Raw genomic sequence first — 26,123 nt, 5'->3', positions numbered from 1 at the left:
GAGAGATAAAGGAAGAAAGACTTAAGGTAAGAAAGACATACTTAGCCTAAGAACTTTTTTTCTTCTATTTTAGGTTTGTTTATGAAACTGAACACTTCAATGGAGTAGCTGAACTGTTGGAAATATTAGGAAGGTAAGCACTTTTTGATTTAATTGCTAATCTCAGTTGAATAGCTTTTCCGAAAATTAGAGTCAAGTGGCAAAACTGAAGTGCTGATTTAGATAAATCTTTTTGTAAATTACTTCGTGTTTGCTTTAAGCTTGACTAATTTCAGATTTTTTTTCTTAATCACTTTGTCCTTTGTGTTGATAAGCAGGTATTTTAATTTATTGTAGTGACAGCTATCTAACCAATGATTTCTTTATTTGTCCAAGGGCATCTTATTTTTGTTTCTGGGCCAGCTTGTCCCTCGACACATTTGTTGAAAAATTAAAGGTCACAAACAAATAAACAAATAAATGAATAAATTGTTATTCTCCAAGGAACAATATGCACATAACAGCTTTTAAACAATTGCCTGCAGTTGTGAAATGGATTTGTTAATTATAGGTGTTAAAAAAAGCTTCTTAAGGCAGATTAGTGTAATTTATTTGGATTTTTTAATTAGATAATATGAATTGTAGGAGGAAAAAATGTGTGGTCTGATGTGGGGTTTCTTTTAGTGAGGTCTTGTTACCCATTGTGACTCCTAGTTTGGGAAGAGTTAGGAAGCAGGATCTGTGGTACAGGGACAAAGTATGACTCGAGAGGGTCATATTCAAAGAAGAAATGAGTTAGCCAAATAATTATTTGAAGGAAGGGAATAGGGAAAGTAACAGAGGAGCAAGGAATCTTTTGGTGGAAAGAGAACTTAAACTTTCTCAGTGATTAGATAAGGAATCTTTGCTATAGAATCAAAAATAAAATATTAGTCTTTTATTTCCCTTACCAGTGAAGAGAATTTGCTAAATCTTGATCTTGAATTATAGTGTTCTTTTTTCTTTTTTCCCTTCTTTTGCATTGTTGGTATTTTTTTTGGCAAATGAAACTGATAACTTAAATTTGTTGCACTGACATTGTTAATCTTTATTTCTTCCCTTATCTCTTAGTATTATCAATGGCTTTGCCTTACCTCTTAAGGCAGAACACAAACAGTTTCTGGTGAAGGTATTGATTCCTTTACATACAGTCAGGAGCTTATCTCTCTTCCATGCACAGGTAAAATATTTTAAAGTATTATTTCATGTGGCTACAATAGAATTTCTTGATATCTAAAAAACAATGTGGTAGCTAAACTTGCTAAAATTTCATTAGGAAATTAGTTTTAGCTATATTGAATCGTAGAATTTTTTAGTCCTTTAAAGAATTTTGGAGGTTGCCTAGTCCAGTTCTCTCATTTTGTCAGAAACTTACATAACAGATTAATTGTGACCTTCAACCTCACACAGCTGCTTATTAAACATTGAGACTGTTATATTAAACCAATGTGAATAAATGCATGTCTCAATTTTAGATATTCCAATAGTATTCTTTAGCATGTTTTTCTCCTATCTTTTAGTTACCTCATTATTTCCTTTCATGTTCTTTGATCTTCAGTCAATTTCCCTGTCTTTTTTCTCCTACTTTTATTACTTTCAAAAGTCACATCTTCTCATTATTGGTCTTTGCTGTTATTTTCCATATTCAGCATGTCATAAAGGGATTGCTAGTTTTAATAGCTTTTTAATTCTGTAGCAAAATTCTATTCCTTTCTCCCTCCTCCATGTTTGAGTTTGACAAAATATATAATAATTCATTTTTCCAAGTGGTTTTCTCCTTTAAATGATAAATCCCTATTTCAAAAATTTTGGCCCATGTGTTTTTAATTTATTTTTAAAAGTTGTTTCACAATGGTGATTGTTTTCCAAAAAAAATTTATGAGCCCTTCCTATAAATCCTGTTTTTTGTCTTTGGAATCCAAAATCACTTTTAATAAGCATATAAAAGAATATTTACTATAAATGAACTTACTTTAGACTCAGAACTCAAGATTTCATCAGGTCCTATCTATGCCAGACTCTTCATTTTTCTGCATGCCAATGTGGTAAAGCGTTTTGCTTATGTTGGTCAGCAGCATTTCAAATAAATTCCCATTACTATAGCATTATTTTGGTACCACGACAAATTACTATTTTGCTGGTGTTGCCAGACATAGGAAAGAGGCATTGTTGCAGAACACCAAATGATTCAGGAAGCTTTGTTCAAAAAAGATCTCTCAGAGGAAGTTCAGAGAATTTGAAATGTTTTTCCCTCTTTTTTCTTTTTTTGTCATTACATAAACTATTACCAGTATTCTAATTGTAGATGTTTCCTAAAACTCTGTATTAGGTCCTTTTCTCTCCTCCTCTATACTTTCTCTTGGTGACCACATTAGCTCCCATGGGTTAATTTTTTTTAACGTGATACAACCCCAGCCTCCCCTGAGCTTCAGATTTGCCTGTTTAACATTTCAAATAGTACATATCAGAGACATCTCAAACTTTGCACGTCTAAAACAACTCACTGTGTTCCCCCCTCAACTCATTTCATTCCAGATTATTCTATTTCTGTCAAAGGAATCACCATTTTTCCAGTCTTTTGTTTTTGTATCCTCTGTGTTGATCCTTACTAGCATTAATCTCTCATATCCAATTTCCAAATCTTGTTATCTCTACCTCTATGACATCTGTTTCATTCTACCCTTTTTCTCTATTTACATAATCACCATTTTGGTTTAGTTTTTAATCATTTTTTCTGTTTCTTCTCATCCTTAACATACTGCTGCCAAAATAATTATACTTAAGCACATATAGGACCATATAGATCCTCTTTATAATCCTGTCCCAAGCTATCTTTTTAGCTTCCATTGGACATTGATGTTCCTCTTGTTTTGTGTTCAGTCAGTTTACCTTCTGATTGTTCCTCGTACACAATACTACATCTCTCATCTCTGTGCCTTGCACTGTATGTCCCCCGTGTCTGAAATGTAGTGCCTCATTTCTACATTATAGAATTCTTTTCTCCTTCAAGACACAGCCCTAGCACTATCTTGTATGTGAAGCTCCAGATGCTAGTGCTCTCTCTATCTTAACGACTTTATATTACATATTTATATGTTGACAACCCTTTCTTCTGTCTCTTTCTTCCCCCACCCCCCAACTAAAATGCAGGAACCATTTCATACTTTGTATTTTGTATCTCTATCACATAGCACAGGGCCTAGCATATAAATTGTAGGTTGATTAAGTTGAACTTATCATATGACCTAGAAGTTAGTAAGGCTTGTGTAGATGTCCTTTTTTTCTGTCACAGACATGTCAGTTTGCTCTAGTATGTTGGACCTCGGTTTTTTTTAACTGTAAAAGGAAATGATTTTTATATGTCTTCTTCCAGTCTTAAAATGAGTATAATTTTTCCCCCCACTAGGGTCTAGAAATAAGAATGCTTTGTTTTTAAAAATGGTTTTCATTTTGGATTTTTTCTACATTGAGTTAAAACAAAATTTAGTAAGCAGAGTAAGAGTAAAGTACTTACTTTAGTAAGTACATATTTTTAAATATGTACACTGTATACTTTTGAGTTTTAAAGAGCTTTTTCGAGTTCTTAGAAAGACATATTTGTAACCTGGTATTTTCCTCTTCTTTCAGTTGGCATATTGCATAGTACAATTTTTGGAGAAAGATCCTTCACTCACAGAGCCAGTAAATATTACTTTGATACCTTTTTTCATTTAAAAATTCCTTTTTTCTATTGCTGTGGATTTGAAAAGTTAAGTATTCTCTTTTTTCCCATTTAGGTTATTAGAGGGTTAATGAAATTCTGGCCTAAAACATGTAGTCAAAAGGAGGTAAGTTTTTATCACTATGTGAGTTTCATAGTCCTAAGTCAGACCCAACAGCATTTCTGTGATGATTTTACCTTTCCTGGTGGTTTTCTTTTTTTGATAAAATTCTTAATAATAGCATAGAAAGGATCTGAAGTCTATGTCTTCCTCCAAAAAAAAAGTTCACAAGTATGCAGAAAATTTCTTTTATGTCATTATAAAAGGATTGTCATAGATATTATATTTTAATTTGCTTTACCTTTCAAGTAATTTTCATTTTTTTAAATAAAGTTTCTTATTTTCAAAACATATACATGGATAATTTGACAACATTGACCCTTGCATAGCCTTGTGTTTCAGATTTTCTTCTCCTTCCCCCCACCTCCTCCCCTAGATGGCAAGCAATTCAAAATATGTTAACCATGTTAAAATATATGTTAAGTCCAATATGTATAAATGTATTTATACAATTCTCTTGCTGTATAAGAGAAATTAGATCAAAAAAAAGTAAGTAAATGAGTAAGAAAACAAAATGCAAGCTAACATATTTTTCTTTGAAATTATCTTTAAAATGTCTAATTTATATCACTTAACAGTTATCTTTGTAGTACCACTTATGTTCTAAGTGCTCTTGCTAAATTAGCCTAGTTTATCAATCAGTAACCATTTATTAAATGCCCAGTGTGGATCAGGTATTGTGTTGGTGAAGCAGTTGCAGAAACAAAAATTGAAAAGATCCCTGCCAAAACACAATGTACTTATGTAAATGTATGCAGAATAAATACAAATACATAGCTTATCCAGTACCATTACTAGGAGATTCCCTGTCTACTAAAAATTCTTAATGGTGTGTGTGTGTGTGTGTGTGTGTGTGTGTGTGTGTGTGTGTGTGTGAGGGGGGAAAGGGAGAAGACTATTTGTAGATATTTGTACTAGATTGAATGACTTTTAGAGTGTATATAAATATATGTGCACATTTCTTAATTTTTTTTAGTACAATCTCCCTTAAAACCATTTAGCACCTTGCTAAAAAATGTCCTCATGAAAATTCACACATACATACCACATATTGTAGTTCTAGTCCTGATCTTGTCACAAAAAAAAGGTGATATGACAACGGTTAATAAAGGCCCTTTGAGGCAGTGTGTGCCTGTTATGATAAGAGAACAGGTGTACTTATTAGTAATAATATGATAATATGTCACTGAAAAGTTTCTTGTATTTTTTTGGGGGGGCAAATCATTTTCAGGATATTGACTTAATTTGAAAATATATCCTATGTTAAATACTTTGTAAAGTAAAACCCAAAGAAATTACATGCTTAGTGTTTTTTTTTTCTTTTGTACAAGTTTTAATATACTAGATTGTCTTACAACAGACCATATATATAATCACATTTTCAACATCTAGTAAAGATCTTGAAGTTTTATATTTATTTAGCATTCTTATTGTTTTCTAGGTCATGTTCCTTGGGGAGCTGGAAGAAATCTTGGATGTGATTGAACCTTCACAATTTGTTAAAATTCAGGAACCATTGTTTAAACAAATTGCCAAGTGTGTATCTAGCCCTCATTTTCAGGTCAGTAATGGAGAAGACCTTGTGTTTTATTTTTATTTTTTTTAACAGCAAGCTCTAATGTCTGCTGGCATGTGGACAGTGGAATTATTTTGGTTAAGTTTCCTTTCTGTGGGATAAAAGTAGAATAGATGTAGGAATCCATGATTTGATTGTCTAGCTAGGCATTTACATTATTGGAAAGATCAACTAATGATCATATGGTATATAGCCACATTCAGTAGGAAAAAAGCACTTACCTTACATCTTTGAGAGTATATTCCAGGGAATAGGAGGCAGTAAAAATTAGAGCCCCACCTGAGCTTTTAATTTGAACAAAGAATATTGTTGGAAAATAGATTTGTAATGGAAAAAGTTCTTTCTTGACTGAAAAAAGCTTAGGGTTTCGTTGTTCATTTCATATAATTTAGAATTAGGAAAGACTTTAGAGATCATTTTCTCATTTCTCTCTGTTTATAGATTAGATTATTTAACCTTTCCAGACAGATTAAGTGATCCTAAATTATCTGGGGAGTTAAGAATGAGAGACTGGGGAGAGGGATTCAGATCCAGGTTGTCATCTACTTCCAATGCTAGTACTCTTTCTGTTATACTACCCTGCCTTCTAAGTGTCCTTAATATCGATAAAATTGGGCAAAAGACATTTATGTTTCAAACTCACAAAATTGGCAAAGATTGACTTTTTTATGAATTGTCTTATCTCTCTAAAGAAAAAAAACTAGAGTTTATTAGGGGTTGAAGATGCTAAGGGGATTAATGTATAGAAAAGCTTCCTAGGCTACTATTTGCTGGAGATAGGTCACCAATAAAGGATTGGATGACATTTTTTAGATATGTTGGAAATAATGTTGTTTCAGATCAGAGTTGGACTAGTTGGCCTCTAAGATCTTTTCTAACTGAAATTCTTTGATTCTCAGTTTTTTGGAGAACTGGGTTGAGGTAGAGAAACAGTTGAGGATGGCATGTATTTAAATAATCATAGATTGCAGCACTTGAACATAATTTCTCACATATCCTCTTCCTTTTATATACTCTTGTACAATAGTACTTACAAATGCAGTCTTAATTTGCATATAATTATTTTTATATTAGCTTTAACTTTCTTAGTAGATTACAAGAGTAATAAGTGAAGAGACTAACTCTCTTGTATTCTTAGTACAATACCTTGTAGCACATAGTAGATACTCAATTGAATAAATAATGATTCATATTTATATTACACTTTATGGATGACAAAGCACTTTCTCCCCAGTAGATCCCTGAAATAATAGTACAAGTTTTATTGTCCCTATTTCATATATGTGAAAATTGAATTTCAGAGATTATGTGTTTTGTTTAATGTCACATAGCTAGTAAATAATGACATTCTAGTCTTCTCACTCCAAGTCCATGCTCAATCTGGATAAATGAATGTAAAGATGAGAATGATTGAAGAAAAAAAAAGCGAATAGGAGAATGTCAATTTTAGAAAATGATGAAATGTCTTAAATATTATAGTTAAATACATTATAACTAGAAGAAGGTAGTTTTATCTGTTTGTTTTTTCATACTGTCAGTTACTAAACTTAGTTTTTAGGTACTGCTTTTTTATGTCAGAGTACTTTGATAGATATTATTATTGCCCAAATTCAATTTCCAGGTAGCAAGATAGAAATAAAGAAATTGAAAAACTTTCCCAGAGTTAATTGGCAGGTTTTTTTTTTTTAAAATCATAATCAGAATTAGACTTAAGGAATTACTAGTTTACTGCTTTATTATTAGTATCCCTTCTTTTCTTTTGTGAATTCCCCAACAATAAGTTCAGAGTACTGTATATACTAAAAGGTTTTTTTTTTTTTTAAATTCTTTAAAATCTGTTGGGGATGGTAAGTGACATTAAAGCCTGAGAAAGATGACAAGTTGCTATGCTATCTCACTCCAATATTTTGTTCTCATTTTAAAACAATTGTTACTAATTTATATGAGAGCAAGAAATAACCATTTTTTTTTTCCCACTTAGTCTCACTTTGTAGATGATGCATTATGCCTGTCCTATTGAATTCTCAAGTTGGGGTAGGATATCAATTTGTATTGAGAAAAGATGTGTAAGAAAGAAGGAAGCAAGTATATGGTAACACTTTGAAGAGTGCAAAAGAATTATTTTGGAGATTATAAAGAATTTAGAAGTAGAATAAATGGCATTTGAGGTCAAAGTTATTTACACAATAATGACATGTAAGATAATATAAAAAGAAGAAGGCACAAAATTTTATTTTCATTTTAAAATTTAGGAACCATTTAGGATTTTGCAGAGACATTTAAAATACATTCTCTAATGAAGTAAATATTAAGATTTAATTTTGTATCTGATTGAAATATCATTGATTTGATTTTTTTTAATCAAGAAAAAGAAAAATAACCACTTAAAACATGTTTTTTTAGAAATCATAACATTTTATTTTATCCTGGTTTTTTGCAAAGCCATTAGCTCATTTTTTTCTTTAGATATTTATTTTATTTTCCCTTTCTTCAAAGGTGGCAGAGAGGGCACTGTATTATTGGAATAATGAATACATCATGAGTTTGATAGAGGAAAACTCCAATGTCATCCTTCCCATCATGTTTTCCAGTCTCTATAGGATTTCCAAAGAACATTGGAACCCGTAAGTTTTAGTTCAGGATTTTAATTTTTTCAATTCCTTTAAGAGCTGGTTATGTCATTTCTTATATCAGAAAAACCTCAATGGTTTCAAAGTGTTTTTTTTTTTTTTTTTTTTTTTTTTTGCCTGACATTTAAAACCTTCCCTCCACAATCTTGTTCTACCCAACTTTTCTAGCTTTATTTTATACTACTCCACTCCCATTTACTATATAATATATAATATAATATATACTGGTTGTATATATTATAATATAACATATAATAATATAAACTGGATGTATCCATAGACATTCCTCTTGCTTTCCTGCCTGAGTGCCTTGATTCACACCATTCCCCTTGCTTGTCATACCTTCACTTCCCTCTTTTATCCCTATTCAATTCCTGCCTATCCTATGTCTTCATGACATTTTTCCTTGATCTTTTCCCCCCTTCCCACTGCCATCTTTTTTCTACTCCCTCCTTTTTGTACCACTCTAATGTGTCTGTCATGTATTATTTGGAATTATAAGTTTTTGTGTATGTGTCATATCTCCCTTTTAGACAGTAATCACTACTATGGAAGAAATGATCTTATATAAGCTTTGCACATACCGCAGCATAGAGCCATACTTGGTACATAATGGGCACTTAATAAATCTTTGTTGAATTGAATTGACTGACTTTAAGACTCTTGGATTTAATCCTTTTAAGAAGTTCCATAGGGAAAGAATTGTGATGTAAAGTATTCAAATATTGGTTTAAATTTCAATTGGATATAAGTAAAAACTATGTTTGATTTTTATTAACCTTCATATTTACATTTAAAACAACTTCATACCATGAAAACATATCAATCAGTTATAATTTACCACTTTTAGCTTTTATCACTTTTATCACTTAGAGCTTTTAAAAAAAAATTAGTATATGTATTAATAAGAAATCTATATATAAAAATTATTTAGGGCCTTTATAGTATCATTTGCAATACTGTAATGCTCTAAATGATTTTCTTACTATATAGATATTACATATATGTGTATATATATCTATATATATCCTTTAAGAGTTTCACATTTAAATTTTCTTAAATCCCATTTGCCTTATGTGTAATTAATGGGTTACATTTATAAAAAATTGTAAGATGATAATAGCTGTGATACTAGGATATGTATATATAGTGCTTTAAGATTTGCAAAACACTTTGTAAACATTATCTATTTTGATCCTCACATTAACCTGGGAGGTGAGTACTATTATTATTTCCATTTTACAGATGAGGAAACTAAGGCAGGCTTACGTGATTTTCCCAAGATCATATAGTTAGTAATTATCTGAGGTAGAATTTGAACCTAAGTCTTCCTGACTCCAGATTTGGTGCCCTGCTAGCAAAAATTCTACAAATATCACTTATAGTCATAGGATTTTAGAGCTGCAAGAAAGTTAACACATCTTGTCTAATATAATTTACCCAATGAGAGAAGTGTTAAGTAACTTATCCAAGTTTCCAACAGTTTTCCAGATTAAAGATTTCTTCCTTTTTTAAGTGCCACCTTAACCTACTGGGATCTTTCAGAGCAGAATTCCTTATTTGTTAGAAATGAATTGAATTTCTCCCCCCTTGCTTGTTTGCTTGCTTGTTTTTCATAGTAATCATTTTGGGGCAATAAATATGTATGTTCTTTCCTCCCTCCAATCCCCCATTGCTCTTGAGTTAGACTGGACTATTCTTCAGAAATAAATAGAGCTTATGTTGTTTCTTTGAGGTACAGAGAGATAAAAACGTAGCATCCAGTATCAAAAAATTGAAATTGGATACTGTATTCATTTAGCTTATAAATTAGCAGTAATGGCAGACATTCATATAGAGTTTACAAAGTACTCTATATAAATCCATTGTCTCATTTGATAAAAGAATTCTGTGAGATAGGTGCTATTGTTATATTCATTTAACAGATAGGAAAACTGAGGCTATGTACTGTTAAGTGATTTTTTCCCCAAGTCACACAGTGAGTATCTTAAGGCAGGTTTTTAACTTAGATTTTCCTGCCTCTGATACAGTATTCATCTATTATACCAGCTAGCTGCCTAGATTAGTTTGTGGCAAAGACAATAATGTCTTTGAGATTATCATTGGAAGATAGAAATTATACTTTTGATATTGTAGATTGAAGCTAAAGTTATTTGGAGTTAGTTCCTACTTTCATTAGCATATAATACAAGACTGTTAGACTCAGTATTGCCTGACCACAGCCAGCAATTTGGAACTTGGCTGGGTGTCTCACAAACATATACCATTGGGTCACAAAGGAGGAGACAGGACAAGAGCAGATGGATTGGAGCCAATCCATTCCTGTCAATAGAAAACTCAAACTTGTCTGTTGCTCATCACCCTGGAGGTAGTACATTTATTCATCTTTTTTGAATCTTTATAGGAGTAAGTTTTAATTTTTTTGAAATTCTGTAAATTATCATTTAAAAATTACTTTTAGGAAGAAATTAATGCTAGTAGTTGCCTCCTAATTACCAAGTGCCCACTTGTGTAGATTTACTCCCCATATCTTCATAGGAACATTCTAGTTTTTTTTGGCATGGAGGAGTCATAACGGAAATTCTTTCACTTTATCAGGTCTGTAGGGTAGTATTATTAGCTCCTGACTGAATGGATTCTTTCCTTAGCTAGCAAAGAGTGGAATTATAGATCACTTCTAGTTGTGCCAACTGGAAAGTTATGGAGACAGAAATATAAATTAGAAAAACTCATCCAAATCAAAGTATTTCTCTGGATTCATTTATCATAGTGTTAAGTAAGACCAATTAACAAATAATCTTTCCTCTGTATTTGCAGGGCTATCGTTGCTTTAGTGTACAATGTATTGAAGGCATTTATGGAAATGAACAGCACCATGTTTGACGAGTTAACAGCCACTTACAAGTCAGATCGCCAGCGGTAACTTTTTAAAGCTTTTTTGTCAGCTGTGCATAAGGTCCCCTATTTAGTTCTTGCCTTATTCTTTGCTCAGATTGCCTGCTTTAACCTACTGTCAAATGCAGCACTTCTTTGTTTTTTGTTTTTTTGCATGTTCATTTGCTTTATCTTTGTGGAATGCCAAATATCATGCATTGATTTCTTTTGTGCCTTATGAAATACAGTACCTGTCCTCAGGTTTGTGAATATTTAATCTCTCATAGGCTTATTTTCAACCCTTAGTTTGAAAAGGAAATATGTGCAGCAAATTCTACCTTCATATTAGGTTTTTATTCAGCCCCAACAGAGTTCCTCAGTGGTATTCTACCATGTCTACTGTCATTCCATTTCAGGTTTTCAGGCAATTTGAATTTTGGGCTGTTCTTTGAAATGTTGGGTTGACACTGTTCTTTCCTTTCTCATATAGATAGGATCCAAATCCTTTTCATTTGGAATTGCCATTTGGTGAGGAGAAACCTCTTATATTATATATAAAAAACCTTTTTATTACCACTTATTTCTCTATTCCCTGTTTGCTTCAGCCCTACCCTTTAGATTCACTTGTGTTGCTTTGCCTTTCTACTGTTTTCTATGACCCCTGTTCTATCATTTAAAAATTTCCTTTCTTCTCAGACCTCTTCCTGTCAGGGTGTTCTCTTGCACTCACACAGAAATTTGACTCCCTCAGAAGACATTCATTTAGTTTCTGACCATTTTCTACATTTTTGGGTAGACCCTTTCTAATTCCTTCCACTTTGACTCTTAGTACATTGCGTACATAGTAGTAGACCTATTCCTTAATTCTTGCTTGCTTCCTCAAGATGAGCCCTCTACCTCCATTACTCAATAAATACTATTCCTTTGAAGTTTATTTCATCTGAATTTATTGTACTGTTTAGATCCTTGTTGCACCGCCTCACATCATCACACCATCATCGCTGCCTCTGCTGCCATCACTGCCACCACTGTCCCTATCCCAGGCCACACTCTAGGTCATTCTCAAGTTCTGGCTCTTAGTCTTCTTCTCTGCCTCAAACTCTGACTTGATACATTCATTTTCCCTAAAACACTCTGGTCTGCTTGTTCATCACTCCTGTTGTCTCTATCTTTATTCCACTGTTGCCACAAGATGGGGCAATCATATCTCTGTTCTCACCATTACCTATTTCTCTTCTAGAGTGCTGAAATTCTTTTCTGATCTTCCTGTCCTATAATTTCTTCCTCTTCCTTGTTCTTCCTAGAATTATTCTTTTCACAGTGACAATACCTGGAATTTAATCCAGCAAACATTTATTTATTAACCACCTGCTATATGCCAGGTATGAGGGAAACAAAGACAAAACAGAGGCACTTTCTGTCCTCAGAGAGCTCACAACCTTGTTCTCCTACCTGTCCCCATTCTTTAGCCACATTCTCCTCCCTTCAGTGTTGACACTGTTGACTGGTTCTATTCTATATTTACCCTCTTCTTTTGATTCCCTTGTTCGATTGACCTATTGCCTTACATGTATTGACAAACTTGAACCATGGTAACCTACACCATCTTTCTTGTGTGCTTCCACTCACTTGTTACTAAGTGCCTATGAGAAACATTATACAATTTTGCTGTGAGGTTATATAAACTTGTTACTAATTTCAGTTACATACAAACCCCATTCACTGACTCAGCAGAAGGCCTCAGCTCCTATTTTACTTATAAAATTGAGGCCTTAGTCATGAATTTCATCCACTCATCTGTTTTACACATCAAAACTTTTCTAGTTGCCTCAATCCTTTCATTCCTTTCTGTTACTTGTTTCAGATTCTGAGATGGGTGATCCTTTTCCTTATCAGGCCTCTACCTGTGGTCTTGATTACATTCCCTTTTTCCTTAAGGATGTTGCCCTTTTAATCATTTCCTCATTATCTGTCTTCATTTTTCTTGATGTCTTAGCAGCATTTAACAATGTCAGTGTCCTTCCATTTGGACAGCTTCTTATTTTTCAGTTTTTACAATGCCATTCTGTTCCCTGATCTTCTCTCATGTCTGAACATTTCTTTTTTTTCTTTCTGTTAACTCCTCATAATCCATCTCTTGCTTCCTGTGAGTGCCAGTCAAAATTTTATCCTAGCCTCTCCTCTTGATGAAACCATCAGCTCTTAAAGGTTCATCATTTCTACTTCCAAATATATGAATTCAATTCTAATTTCACTTCTTAACTTATCTCACATTGTCAGTTGCTTATTAGACGTGTCCATTTGGAAGTACTGTTGGTGTTTTAAACTCGACTCGATATGTCTTGTAATCTTTACTACTTTCCCCAAACTCTGAACAAGTTCTTATATAAGAGTTCATCCTCTCCTGACTAAAGAGAGCAGCATATTCCTTTTCTTGAAGGCATCTCATCTCTTTTTCAATCAGATTCATATTGGAGTCATCCTTGACTTTTCTGTTTCTCTTCTTCCCCCACTCCCTGCCTCTCCCTTGGTCTCTCTCTGTTTCTCTCTGTCTCTGTCTCTCTCTCTCTCTCTCTCTGAGGCAGTTATGTTTAAGTGACTTTCTCAGGATCACATAGCTGGTAAGCATTAAGTTTCTGAGGCTGGATTTGAACTCAGCTTCAGTTCTTTTATCCACTGTATCATCTAGTTGCCCCAAACTTTGTTTCTCTTGCTTTTTATAGTTAATTAGTTACCAGGTCTATCTTCATGGACATCTATTACATCTGCCTAACCCTTCCTCCTATCCCACCCCACCCCCTCAAGTCAGGTCCTGCTGTTTATAATACTAAACTTTTCCTCTCCCTTCTCTCCCTCCTTCTTCCCTCCCTTCCCCCACCCTTTTACTTTATATATCTGTCCAAATAACTTTGGTTTTTGGTACTTCATGTTCTTCTTCCAACCACTGCCCTCATTCTGCCCTAGCCTTACCAGTGGTTTCTTATTGGCTCTATATTAAAATACAGCTTGTCATTTAGTGATTCCTTAACCTGCCTTAACAGACTTAATATTGTTCCCCTTTAGGCACTCTTATGCTTTGGTGACAGTAACGTATTTGGTGTTCTCTGAACTTGATGTTCTGTCTTCTTCCTTCCTGATAATATACACTTTTTCCACTTCATGCCTACAATATATTCCCTATTCTGTATAAACTCTTATTTCTTCAGTTCATGTTCTCTTCATTTTCAGATTATCATATATATATATATCTTTATAAGATAATCACTCATTGGAGGAGAAGTTTCTTCAAGGCAAATTTTTTTTTCAATTTTGTCTTTGTAACTCTAGCACTTAGCACAGTATCTTTGTACACAGTAGACATTTAATAACTTGTTTTTAAAACTGCATTGGTGTGAATTGAGTGTAGTGAAATCCTTAATCCATGTCACTGGGGAAGTGATAAATAAACTTTTTTGATTTTACTTAATGGTAGAAAGAAAATTTTACACCTAAATGCACATGACTCAATTGTTAAAGGGAAAATTTTCAAGATGAATACATTTCTTAATTCAGGTTTCTCTCTCATTCCCCCATTTAAGCTAAGTCTAATTACTTTCTCCTTCCAACCATCTTCTCCACCCCATTTTCTCCTCTTCTTTCTCCCTTTCTCTTCCCCTCCCCCATTCCCTACCCCCAATGCATTACTGTTAACAAAAGCAGCAGCAAACAGACACTTGGCATAGGGAAAACTCAGATTACATTTGTGCTTGAGTTTTCTCCATTTCCCGCTTACAAAAAGTTCCTGATTCCAATATTTACAATATTATAACACACTCGAGTGGCATCTGCAACTCATCTTTTTCTCTTGTTTTTTTACTCTTAAGGAGAGGACCTGTATTACCATAGAACTTGCTAACAAGTTGGACAATCTCTTCAAAAAAATTTTTTTTTTTGGCTTTGAAATCTTCAATCAGCATCTTGGGGTAGCGCTCAAATATTTTTATAAGGTTAAGCTGATTTTATATTCATTTCCAGAGGAGGAGATGAAAAAGAAGTTTTTCACAACACTTTCTTTTGTGAGCAGGGTGGCTTCATACCTCGATTCTAAATGACATTAGAAGATTTAGAAATAAACTTAGGATGAGATGAAGTATATAGTTGATAATCTGTCTTGTTTAGTTGAAAGACACTTTGTATGAGGATGGTGATAATGATTGTGTGTGAGTGTGTGAGTGTGTGTGTGTGTGTGTGCGCGCGCGCGCGCGCAACTACTTTCCTAATCAGAGCATTATTTTAGGCTTTTGTTTTCTTATTTAAAAAATCAGATATGTTTTATGACCGTCTGAGTGTTTAGTACCAGTTGAAGCAGTTTTAATTTGGCCTAAGAAAACATTTTTTTTTTCATTTCACATGCTAAATTTTCTAATATGAGTGTGTTTCTTTTCTAATTTTCTAAAGAAGAACATGGAAAAAATGAAAAAAAAAAGTCTTAGAACTTTCAGTAATTGAGCACACTCAGGTTGGGCCTTTGGTTTCATTTTGGGCCCCTGCAAACAAAATGCCAGGTACTGTGTATCATAAAATTTTGGGGCTCCTAAAATTATTAGAATGTAAACTGCTTTGCTTTGCTTAATTTCGATTTTGTTAATTATATTTTACAAGTGAGAAAAGTCAAGTGAAAAGTCAAGTTGGTTTCAAAGGGCCATCTTATTTTGAGAATTTTTTTTGAGAGTTAATTTCTTGAAAAGTAATTTGATTCTAAAATTTGGTATCTGTATAAAATCTTGTCATTAGTAGTCAGGAGAGTCTAAACTCTGTCATATTAGGAAGTTGTATGATGTTTTGGGGTTCTTTGAATTATAGTAATGTTATCTCAAGCCCTTAAATTAACTATGATTATATTCTGTGTCATAAGCAAAATACTATTTTAATTTTTTGCTGTTTAAAAATTTTAATTCATATAAATATTGAGAAGCATCATTAGAGCATGGAATATGTCATCAGCTTCAGCAGAAGTCTTATTAATATTAACCTCATCGGGGAGAGGGCTATTCTGTGGAAAATCCCAGGAAGAAGATTGACTCTTCTATTAATAGGAGAATTTAGTGTTAAATATGACCTGGTCATTGCTATTTGGCTTCAGAAATATGACAAGTACTAGTACAAGGTAAAATTGCAAATAACTTCTAATTTATTATCTAAATTGAACAGACAAGACTTTTTATACAAGATAGGAATATCCTTAGGAGAAAAAAGGTATTGCTTTGCTTTAGGAATCTAAGATAGGTATTTTTATGAAAGTAGATTTTTTTCCTTTTTTGATTATTGATATAGTTCACATTAGACTCTCTAGAGAAAAATAGAACTTACAAGATTTAAGGAAGCAAGGGAATGAATATGTCATATTATAAAAGTTCTCATATATTAGACCCCTTTGAAGAAGGGATATAAGTAGAACAACAGTCATGGAATGCCAAGGGTTAATTAATGCCTACTGGGAGGTATGGGTGACCCAAGTACTTAAAGTAGTAACATTTGGTTCCTATGTCAGTATTAGTGCTATTTCATATTGGAACTGAAAGAGAGTGTGACAATATCCAAGAGGCATTAAGTTTTAAAATTTAGTTTTATGGGATATTCTTTTTGGAAATGATGAAGAAGAATGTAGGTGACATTAATATTATATCAGAAATACTTAAAACTTTTGAAATGAAAGTTGTCAGTATGACATGCATTCCATATCTGGAAAAGAAGCTTTTTGGGGACCATTACCAAGAATGCCATAAATCAGTTGATGCATATGTGAAACTATTTGACAGAGTAAGCTTCTAAAACATGAAGTTGGTGTTTTAGCAATGTCTTATTTCACTTCAAAATAGGTAAATATGAACCTGACTTTTTTTTGATTTAGGAACATTCTCTTCTATTCTTCCTCCCAAATATAAAAACTATGCATTTTACATAAGCATTATTCATAGTATCCTGATTTTTTGTCCTTGTAAAATATCAAAAATGTCCAAAGTTCTTTGGGTACCAAATAGATTTTTGAGTTATATTAGGAACCTAAAGATGCATTTTTATCAAGTTTCCAACTGAATTAGTCTAGGCTACTAAGAAGATATTAGTAAGGGATTTCTTTTTTAAGGTCAGAGGATTATGTATTTAGTACTTCTCTGGAATGGAAAGATTATCTGGATGAACTTTGAATTTTTGAACTGAGTAATTTTGCTCCAAAGGAGGAGGTTGTGTTAGTGAATATTAGGGCCAAGATTCAAATTTTAGACTTCTGATTCTTAAGTCTAGTTCTTTCTTTTTTTTTTTTTTTCCATACAATGTGCTGCCCCCACAAATACCTTGGCTATTCTTATATTTAATTTAGTTTTCTGGATTCTGGGAAATAGGTAAACAAGTTTGAAATGAATAGTGCAGTAGATGAATTTTGAGAAAATATGTCGCTACTTATCTGAGTGAGATAATGTCTCCATCTTATCTGAGATAGGATAAAATAATTGAGCCAGTTATTTTGGAACAATTCAGGTTAACTTGTTTTGCTACTTCAAGATGCCATAATTTCATTGGTGTGGGTATTCTTTTCACTTATGAAAGAATGAATAAAATTCAATAAAAATTCTTTAACTGCTTACTTTGTATAAGGTGTGGATTCTACCACAGACATTGTGCCAACCTGCATTGATATAGAAAGTTTCTATCTGAAGAGTTTCCTAAAACAATGAAATCATATGTTTAGTCCCCCGTCTCCAGTGGCAGGCACTGTGATAAATTCTGAGAATACACAAATGAAAGTAACATACCTCCTGACCTTAAAAAAAATTACATTCTTACAGTGGGAGGCAATGCCTATTATTATTTAGAAGTGAAGGCTGGGAAACGGTATCTAGGGAATCACAGGGATGATAGGATAAATGGCAAGATGTTGGCATGAATGGCATATCTTCATATGGTCTGATGATTGTGTTGAACACTGACCAGTTAGATATAATAGGTTACTTGAATTTGTGACCACTCATGAGTCCACCCAAGGAATGGGCTTTCCAAAACTGAATAGATTAATTGATCCAGGGATTTCATAGGGATGTTTTTGGGCACTGTTGGATTAAAATGGAATTGTAAAAACTTATAAATTCCTAGGTTATTTCCAAAGAGACTATACAGTGCAATAAAAAGGGGTAGAAGAAATAAAAATATAACTATGACATTATACCACTGTGTTGGTAATTTTTAATTAGCACATGTATATTACCTATGTGAGACTAAGGAGTTGTTGCTTTCAGTCTTGGTTAGAGAACCTTCAGTGATCTAATTGTCACTTAACAAAAGTAGGTTTTCTATTTAGTATTTCTGTTAGTATTTAGGATGTACAGAGTTAAGCAAAACAGAGTAAAAAAATCTGGAAATTCCTTATGTCCTGAGTATTAATAATAAAGTTTAAAAATGCTTTTATATCAAAGGTGCATTGTGACCAAATTGTTTAAGGAAAAATAACAACAAAAACGAGGGCTGTATTCACAAAGTATACTTCATTGGCTATCTGCTTTGTACTTAAAAGTGAAATCTTACATCTTTGGTAGGTAAAATGCTAGTAAGATTCATGTACAGTATATATTTAGCTAATGCAGTTGCATTGTTATATACCAGAAGGTATATATTGCAGGTTTTACTTTCCCAGGACTCTTAATCTGTTACAGACATGACAACAGTGAGTTGACAATCCTAAATGATTGGTCCCAGCAATATTCATATTTTAGTATGGAGTACAAACTCTTTCCAAATTGCTAACATGTAAACTAAGGGAACCTGAAACCTTAAAAGTTATCAGAAGTTATCAGAAGAATCATTTATTTTGTTATGGATGTACAGAGTTAAAATAAGAGAATATTCTTAAGTCACACATTTGTGTGTGTGTGTGTGTGTGTGTGTGTGTGTGTGTAACATGTATTAAGAGAGAAAAAAAAATGAAGCGATAGAAGGGCTAAATATTTTTGCCTTCCCACAACTCAGGATTTATAATATTTCTAGAATCCCTTTTGAAAGTGGTGGTATATGGAAGGAATTTGGTTTTGACTATATAAGAATAAACATCTCCTCTCCACTGCCAGCACTCTCCTCAAAAATTACCAAGATGCTTCTAAGTGAGTGTTGAACAACTGAATTAGACAAGTGATCCCTTTTGTTTTTCTGAGTTTAGATAGCAATGTTTCTGTAAGGAACTGAGCAGAAAAGAATATTCATGTGAAAAAGAAATTTAAAATAGCCATGTCATTTCCTACTTGTTCAATTAATGCTATTTTTGTGTCTGAGTGGAAAACCAAGAAATGACAAGCTTAATGCCAAATTTTTCACAGAATTCAAAATGTATATGTATGGCAGATGGGGGATTCTAGTCTCTTTAAACCTTCTTCACTGTTTACACTGAGTTCTGTTTTTTCCACCAGTGAGAAAAAGAAAGAAAAAGAACGTGAAGAATTGTGGAAAAAACTGGAGGACCTGGAATTAAAGAGAGGTCTTAGACGTGATGGAATAATTCCCACTTAACAACAACAACAAAATGACAACAGCATTATTAACCTGTGGAGTCACACATTTATGTAGTAGAAGATGGAGCAACAGTTTTCTGTATTGTGCAACTTTACAGTAGATTTCACATTTGTTTCATTATTACAACAGCACTGTATATACCTGTCAATAAGTAAAGGAAAAAAAATAAGGACTTAAATCCAAAGTTTGGACAGTAGATGGACTTCTCAGAACTTTGCAAACATAATCATTGTTCTAACCCTACTTTAAAAGCAGTCTTCAGAGATCTGTTGATAAAATTGCTATGTTAAAATTCCATTGTCAGGAGTTCCTTATTTATCATTAGCAGAGAGTATGATACAATTTTCAAATGTGAACAATCTTAAATTTAGCTTGTCTTTCTGCTAAATTGTTAAATGTATTTATAGTAAAAGGAAAAAAAAAAGACTGTCATTTCCTTATAAGTTTGTGTAACACCCTCCTTCTCTGGATAACTTTACTGTAATTTGACATCTTTTCCTTTTGCACATCTTCATAAGTTGAATGTCCACAAAGAACAGGGCCGTGAATACACAGGTCCCTGCAAAGGTTTTGTTTACTGGTGTGAGCAAGCATCTTTCCAGTAATCAGGCTAGTCCTCATACTCCTTCAGTTTTCACATCAGGAGTAAAAGATAGAGAGGTGATAAACATAATAGGGAAGGGAATTTTGGATTTATGCATCAGTTTATGATGGAATCCAAATCAATGTCTTGAATCCTTTTGAAAGCAGGCACTGGTACATCACAGACTTCAGTACCTAATCAGTATTAGTTATGTGCATCATTGAACACATATACCAGAGCTGTTTTAGTAATGACTGAAATACATCTTTTTGGACCACTTTGAAATAATAAAGACAAACACTAAACAGTACAACCGTGAAATTGATCTCCAGGGATTGCAGATCTAATTGGGAAAAGAGTTGAGCAAACAGTTTGGACTGTTTGGAGTTGTTGCCTTACTTTTTAATATGTATTTATAAAGTATTACAGCAAAAGAGGATGTAGCCTCTGGAAAAATGTTACAGTGTTTTTGTAGACTCTAGTTGAATTTCTCATCCCAGCGCCAGCCCTGTTTTTAGCTGGAAAGGATTCAGGATAACATTATTATGCATTCTGAATCAGATGCTTATTCCTAACTACTGTATTTGTTACCAAAAGTGGTTCTACAAATGCTACTGAAAAAAAAAAATCTGGAAATTCCTTATGTCCTGAGTATTAATAATAAAGTTTAAAAATGCTTTTATATCAAAGGTGCATTGTGACCAAATTGTTTAAGGAAAAATAACAACAAAAACGAGGGCTGTATTCACAAAGTATACTTCATTGGCTATCTGCTTTGTACTTAAAAGTGAAATCTTACATCTTTGGTAGGTAAAATGCTAATAAGATTCATGTACAGTATATATTTAGCTAATGCAGTTGCATTGTTATATACCAGAAGGTATATATTGCAGGTTTTACTTTCCCAGGACTCTCAATCTGTTACAGACATGACAACAGTGAGTTGATAATCCTAAATGATTGGTCCCAGCAGTATTTATGGTATAGAGCAGATTCTGTGTTCGTATGTCTAATTGTCCTAGTTATAAACATGAACACATGAACTGTTGCCTTTTGATAGGAACACAGTATAAATATGGGCTTGTATATTTTCCTCCCTCCATTTAGGTATGTTGTAGAAAATAGTTTTCTTGTTTCCAAGCCAAAAAAAAAAAAAAAAAAAAGGAGTGGAGACAGATGGACAGGGCAGCCCTGACCTCCCTCCCAGGTTCAATGTTTCAGGATTATCAGGTCATAGTTTATACATAAGTTAGCCACATATGAATATTGTCATCTCAGCAACTTTGTAAAAACTTGACAATGTTAATTCTGAAAATGAAATAGCAGTAAAATAGTCATATGCAACACCAAATATAACATGGTTTAATGGGATTACTAGCGATTTTTAAAAGAAATTGATGGAAGATTGAAACTTTGGCAGAGGCTGCCAAAGATTATACAACTTCTTTTAAAATACTGGAGAAAAGGTGCAAGCTCAAATATTAAAGATAAAAATAAATTTGTAACAAACCATCTCCTTTAGCCCCTTTGATTTGAATAGCTTTTGATTTCTATGCATTATGATTATTTTTGGTAGTCTAATCTTATATTTGCAGTTAACATGCCTTTGAAGACTGAGGACATTAAAATTCATGGATGAATGAACTAATCTCTGCCCAGTGAAATGAAATGCATCTCATTCAAAAATTAAAAAGGCAAGGAATCTTTCTTGCACCTTAGATGATTTTATATAGATTTTTCTCAGTATCAACTTTATATGTTGATATCCACATTGAGAAAAATGGAGCCAAATTTTAGACCGATATGAAAAGTTGGTCACATTAACCTGCTGCCTGTAAGTAGCAGCATATCTAAAACTCCTAGGGCAATTTCTGAGAAGAAACACTATCTTTTCATTTTTTTTTAAACTGCAAGAGACAATGTGACATTTGTCATGTTGTGTCCAGTGACACAGAATAACTGAGGTAACCCGACTGTTGCACTATGTGACATAATTAAGGATGTACTTGCTGCATTTGCAGCAGCCCTCCTTGACCCTTCCCACAATCCTGATCTTTGCTGCAACTCAGTTGTGATGAACACATCTCATACTTTTGTTTGCTTCATTATTTCCAGAACTATATATAAATATATTTTTTAAAGAGCAAATATCATAGTTAGTGAGTGGTCACTCACTCTCTTGTTCCTACCATATTGGTTTCAGGGTGAGAGTTAAGAGTGTCTTCAGAAGAGGACTGTGGCCTAGATAAAAAGGCATTAGATTGTGGGCATAGAAAAATCATACCCGTGAATATTCCCATCTCACACTTTAAATCAAGCATGCATTCCTTTTTCACATCTTGCAATTTTTCCCAGTTGTTTTTCTGTCACTTTTTGGGTTTTTTTGTTTTTTTGGTCTCCCAAACATTTGAGTGTTTTTTTTTTTTTCTTGTTTGTTGGTTTGTTTTTGTTTTTTGCGATTATTATTTTTTTTTTTTGTAAAAAATAAAATAAAAATTTAAAAATAAATGAATTAAAAATACTCTTTAATGCCGCTGGATACTCACGAGCAGGGTTACACTCAGTTCATCTTGGACTTGTTTGCATAAATAGAAGGGTTTAATTTATTTTGTACCTCCTTCTATATATGGAATCAGTCCAGGGTGCAGAGCCAGGAATTGCTTGCATTTGCACCTGCTGTACCTCTTGAGTATAGAGCAGGCTCAATCACACTATGGAAAGAAAAAAAAAAGTATATTTAGAGCTTTAAAAGCTTTTTTATTTTTTTGTGGGGGGGTAGGGGTGGGGTCAAGGGAAGATGTATGGATGTTTATTAGCATGTAAAAACATGTTTGGTTCAGGTTAATTTTTTTTTCTACTTTTAATTGTTTTTTTTTTCTCCAAATTGGGTGCACCAACTTGTCCCAGAAAGTGGAGTTCTCTCTCTTTCAATGCTATTACCAATGTCATCACAAAGTGACAGTCACCTGATAGCAAAAAGGTGACAGGTAGACATGATCAAATGATGTTTTATTTGCACATGGATATTTTTATTTTTATATTCTGGTTCAACCAGTTCTCCTAACGGAGATAGGAAGTGAGCCACAAAGGATTTTTCTAGTAGGTATTGGCAATGAATTTTATATTCCTCAATATTTAGTTTTAAAAGTCTAAAAGAACTGTGCATTGCGGAGGCAAAATTGAGCAAATTTTGATTTTAACAGAATGTCATTTCATAGGCTGCTTTGTCCATTGAAGCAGCACTTACTTGTTTAAAAACAAACATCCTATATCATGATTTGTATGAATATAGGTTTCTTTTTTTTTTTTTTGATTGCTTACTGTACATAAGTTGTAATCCAAACCTCATATACTAATGAGGAGTTTTCAAATATAAATATTACCAATAAATTTCTTGTCCTATTTTTGATTGTAGCATAAAGAATGACATGTTCTTGCTTTGGTTAAAGGATTTAGCATTAGCTTTATCTTTTGGTATGTTAGCATTTCATTGTTTCAGCAGGAGAGGGCAGCAAAAGTTCATTTTCCCCCTTAGAAATGCTGTGGTCCATTAGCTTTTTTTTTTTTTTTTTTTTTTTAAACTTCATCTATTTGTGGGTAGAAAGAAAATGAAACATTTTTTGATATGAGAAGTTGCATATGAAAATAGAGACTGGCCTGACCAGACAGCGAAAATCTTCTGTTCCTCATCAAATGTTAAAACGCCACAGAACAATCTTCCAGCTCCAGCTAAAGTATATATGCTACTTCCTCCTGAGACTGACAACCACGGGCAAGCTGAGTGTTCAAACCCATGGGATTCCAAAATGTTGTTCTTTGGAAGCGATTTACTTTCTTCAAGGTGGTAACAAGGACAAAATGACTGGTGCTCCCAAAAATCAATGTAACTTTCTCCTTTCACGCGTGTGTGGAGGGCTCTGTACTGTGGGTGCATCGAAATAAAGAAGCAATGATGAGTTTCCACCTGCTTGGCTGGTTTTGTTCCTGCGTGACCAGGTGGGGTTGAGGTTGGGAGTGGGGAGGGCCATTCTGCAACGTTCTCACGGTATGGCCAGTAATATTTGGTCTGCATGGTAGTGGTGGCTCTGGATACGAGGCCCAGCTGGGAAATGTTGGACAAGGTGGTGGACGAGTCCCGCTCTGAGCTCATGCTCTCGTCTTGGGGTCACAGACACAGTCAGTGGCACAGTGGATGAATAGAACTTGGGGCCTCGAGTCAGGACTCATGAATTCAGATCCCACCTCGGACATTTCCTGGATATGTGAGTCTGAGCAAAGTCATTTCAGCATATGCTTGCTCAACTATAAAATAGGGGAAAGGACATAATAGTGCCTACCTCTAAGGCTTACTGTGAGGATCAAATGAAATAATGTTTGTAAAGATGTTCAGTATAGTGCCTGACACATAGTGGGTGCTTAATACATGCTTATGTGAGGATCAAATGAAAAAATATTTCTAACAATCACCCTGGCATAATGCATGCTCATATAAGGGTCACATATTTGTAAAAGCATTAAGCAGTATCTGGCACATTTTCCTGTTCACAAATCATTTTCAGATCTGCCTGATTCTTTATGATCCCCACCCCAAGTTGTGTTTTTCTTGGCAAAGATACTGGAGTGGTTTACCATTTCCTCTGACCATCAATATCAATCAATGAATTTATTTTAAAAATATTTTCATAATTATTTCAATAGAATAGATTTCTTTTGTAATTGCATTTTATTTTATGCATTTAAAGACATCATTCTAAGAAGGGGTCCATAGGCTTCATCAGACTATCCAAAAAAAAAAAAAATACAGAACCCCTGATCTAGAAAAAAGGATAAATATCATATATGAAAAAGAATGATACTTTGGGTTTCTGTATTTTGAAGTAACATTTGAATTTTATTGAGTCCATTTTCTCATGTTGCCTAATTCAATGATATCTGATTTTGATGAAAATTAGGAAGAGCTCTCTGTGCAGAGAGGAGTGGGAGCATATCAGAATTTGGAGAGGGAACTAAGTAATATAAATTAGTAGTCTCCAAACTTTGAAATAATGCATCCTTAAGAGATAAAAACAGGTTTGATAATTTATTCTCCATATAGATAAGAGTATATATCTGTATATTTATTTAAACATTATATACATATTATTCTAAGTTAAGATTTTTTTCAGTATTTGGTTTTAAAAACTCATAACAAAAAATGGTACTTCACAAAAATACCTAGCTTCAAATTTAAAAAATATTACTAGCTATGCTTTTTATATCATGATACTCAATTTTTTTCTTTATTTTAAAATTTTTATTTACTTTAAACATTGTTTTCTTTCTAAGTTGTGAGTTCCAAATGCTCTCCCTCCCTTCTATCCCATCTGCCATTCACTAAGAAGAGTTAACAATATATTAATTATACATGAGATTTTTCTCCACATTAGCCATATTTTTTAAAAGCAAGAAAAATAAATGAGAAAATTATACTTCACTTTGCATTATAGTTTATCAATTCTTTTTCTTGAGGTAGATAATATTTTTTCTTCATGAGTTCTTTAGAATTATTTTGTATTGTATTTATTGATTAGAGTAGATAAGTCTTTCAGTTGATCATCATTACAACACTGTTGTTAGTGTGCACAATGGTCTTCAGGTTCTTCTCACTTCACTTTGCATCATTTCATATGTTTTTCCATCTTTTTCTGAAACCAACCCACAGCTTATTTTTTATAGCACAATAATACTTCATCACAATAACATGTCACCACTTATTCATCATTTACACACCAATTGATGAGTACTTCTTCAATTTCCAATTCTTTGCTTCTATAAAAAGATCCGCTATAAATATTTTTGTACATGTGGGTTTTTTCTTTTTTCAAAAAAATGTCTTTGGTGTACAGATCGAATAGTGGTATTTTCTTCCTTCTATTATCTGTCCTTTCTGAAAGACGGGGGAGTGATATGTCAGTTATTTTAATTTGCATTTCTCTAATCAATAGTGATTTAGAGTGTTTTTTCATATTTTTCATTTATGATCATTTATTCATTGGGATATGCCTCTTATTTTTATATATTTGACTCAGTTTTATACTCAGTATAAA

The 26,123-nt window shown here is 33.2% G+C and overlaps 1 protein-coding gene across 7 annotated transcripts in view; it reads left to right on the top strand.

The window, feature by feature from the left end:
* PPP2R5E (protein phosphatase 2 regulatory subunit B'epsilon) overlaps positions 1-24,000 on the top strand; it is a 170,646-nt gene extending 146,646 nt beyond the window's left edge. For 6 of the 7 annotated variants that reach the window (XM_051977800.1, XM_051977794.1, XM_051977799.1 and 3 more), the window contains 8 exons: positions 74-133; positions 1,090-1,198; positions 3,646-3,699; positions 3,795-3,845; positions 5,281-5,400; positions 7,912-8,039; positions 10,863-10,964; positions 19,352-24,000. In XM_051977800.1, coding sequence (XP_051833760.1) covers positions 74-133; positions 1,090-1,198; positions 3,646-3,699; positions 3,795-3,845; positions 5,281-5,400; positions 7,912-8,039; positions 10,863-10,964; positions 19,352-19,451 — 724 coding nt within the window. In that variant the 3' untranslated portion in view covers positions 19,452-24,000. Of the gene's footprint in view, positions 1-73; positions 134-1,089; positions 1,199-3,645; positions 3,700-3,794; positions 3,846-5,280; positions 5,401-7,911; positions 8,040-10,862; positions 10,965-11,409; positions 11,448-19,351 lie in introns of all 7 variants that reach the window. The other variant, XM_051977795.1, reaches the window with a different exon arrangement.
* The last annotated feature ends 2,123 nt before the right edge of the window (positions 24,001-26,123 follow it).

Source organism: Antechinus flavipes, chromosome 2, assembly GCF_016432865.1.
Source record: "Antechinus flavipes isolate AdamAnt ecotype Samford, QLD, Australia chromosome 2, AdamAnt_v2, whole genome shotgun sequence".
Classification (NCBI taxonomy): domain Eukaryota; kingdom Metazoa; phylum Chordata; class Mammalia; order Dasyuromorphia; family Dasyuridae; genus Antechinus; species Antechinus flavipes.
This window is presented reverse-complemented; position numbering and strand designations above follow the sequence as displayed.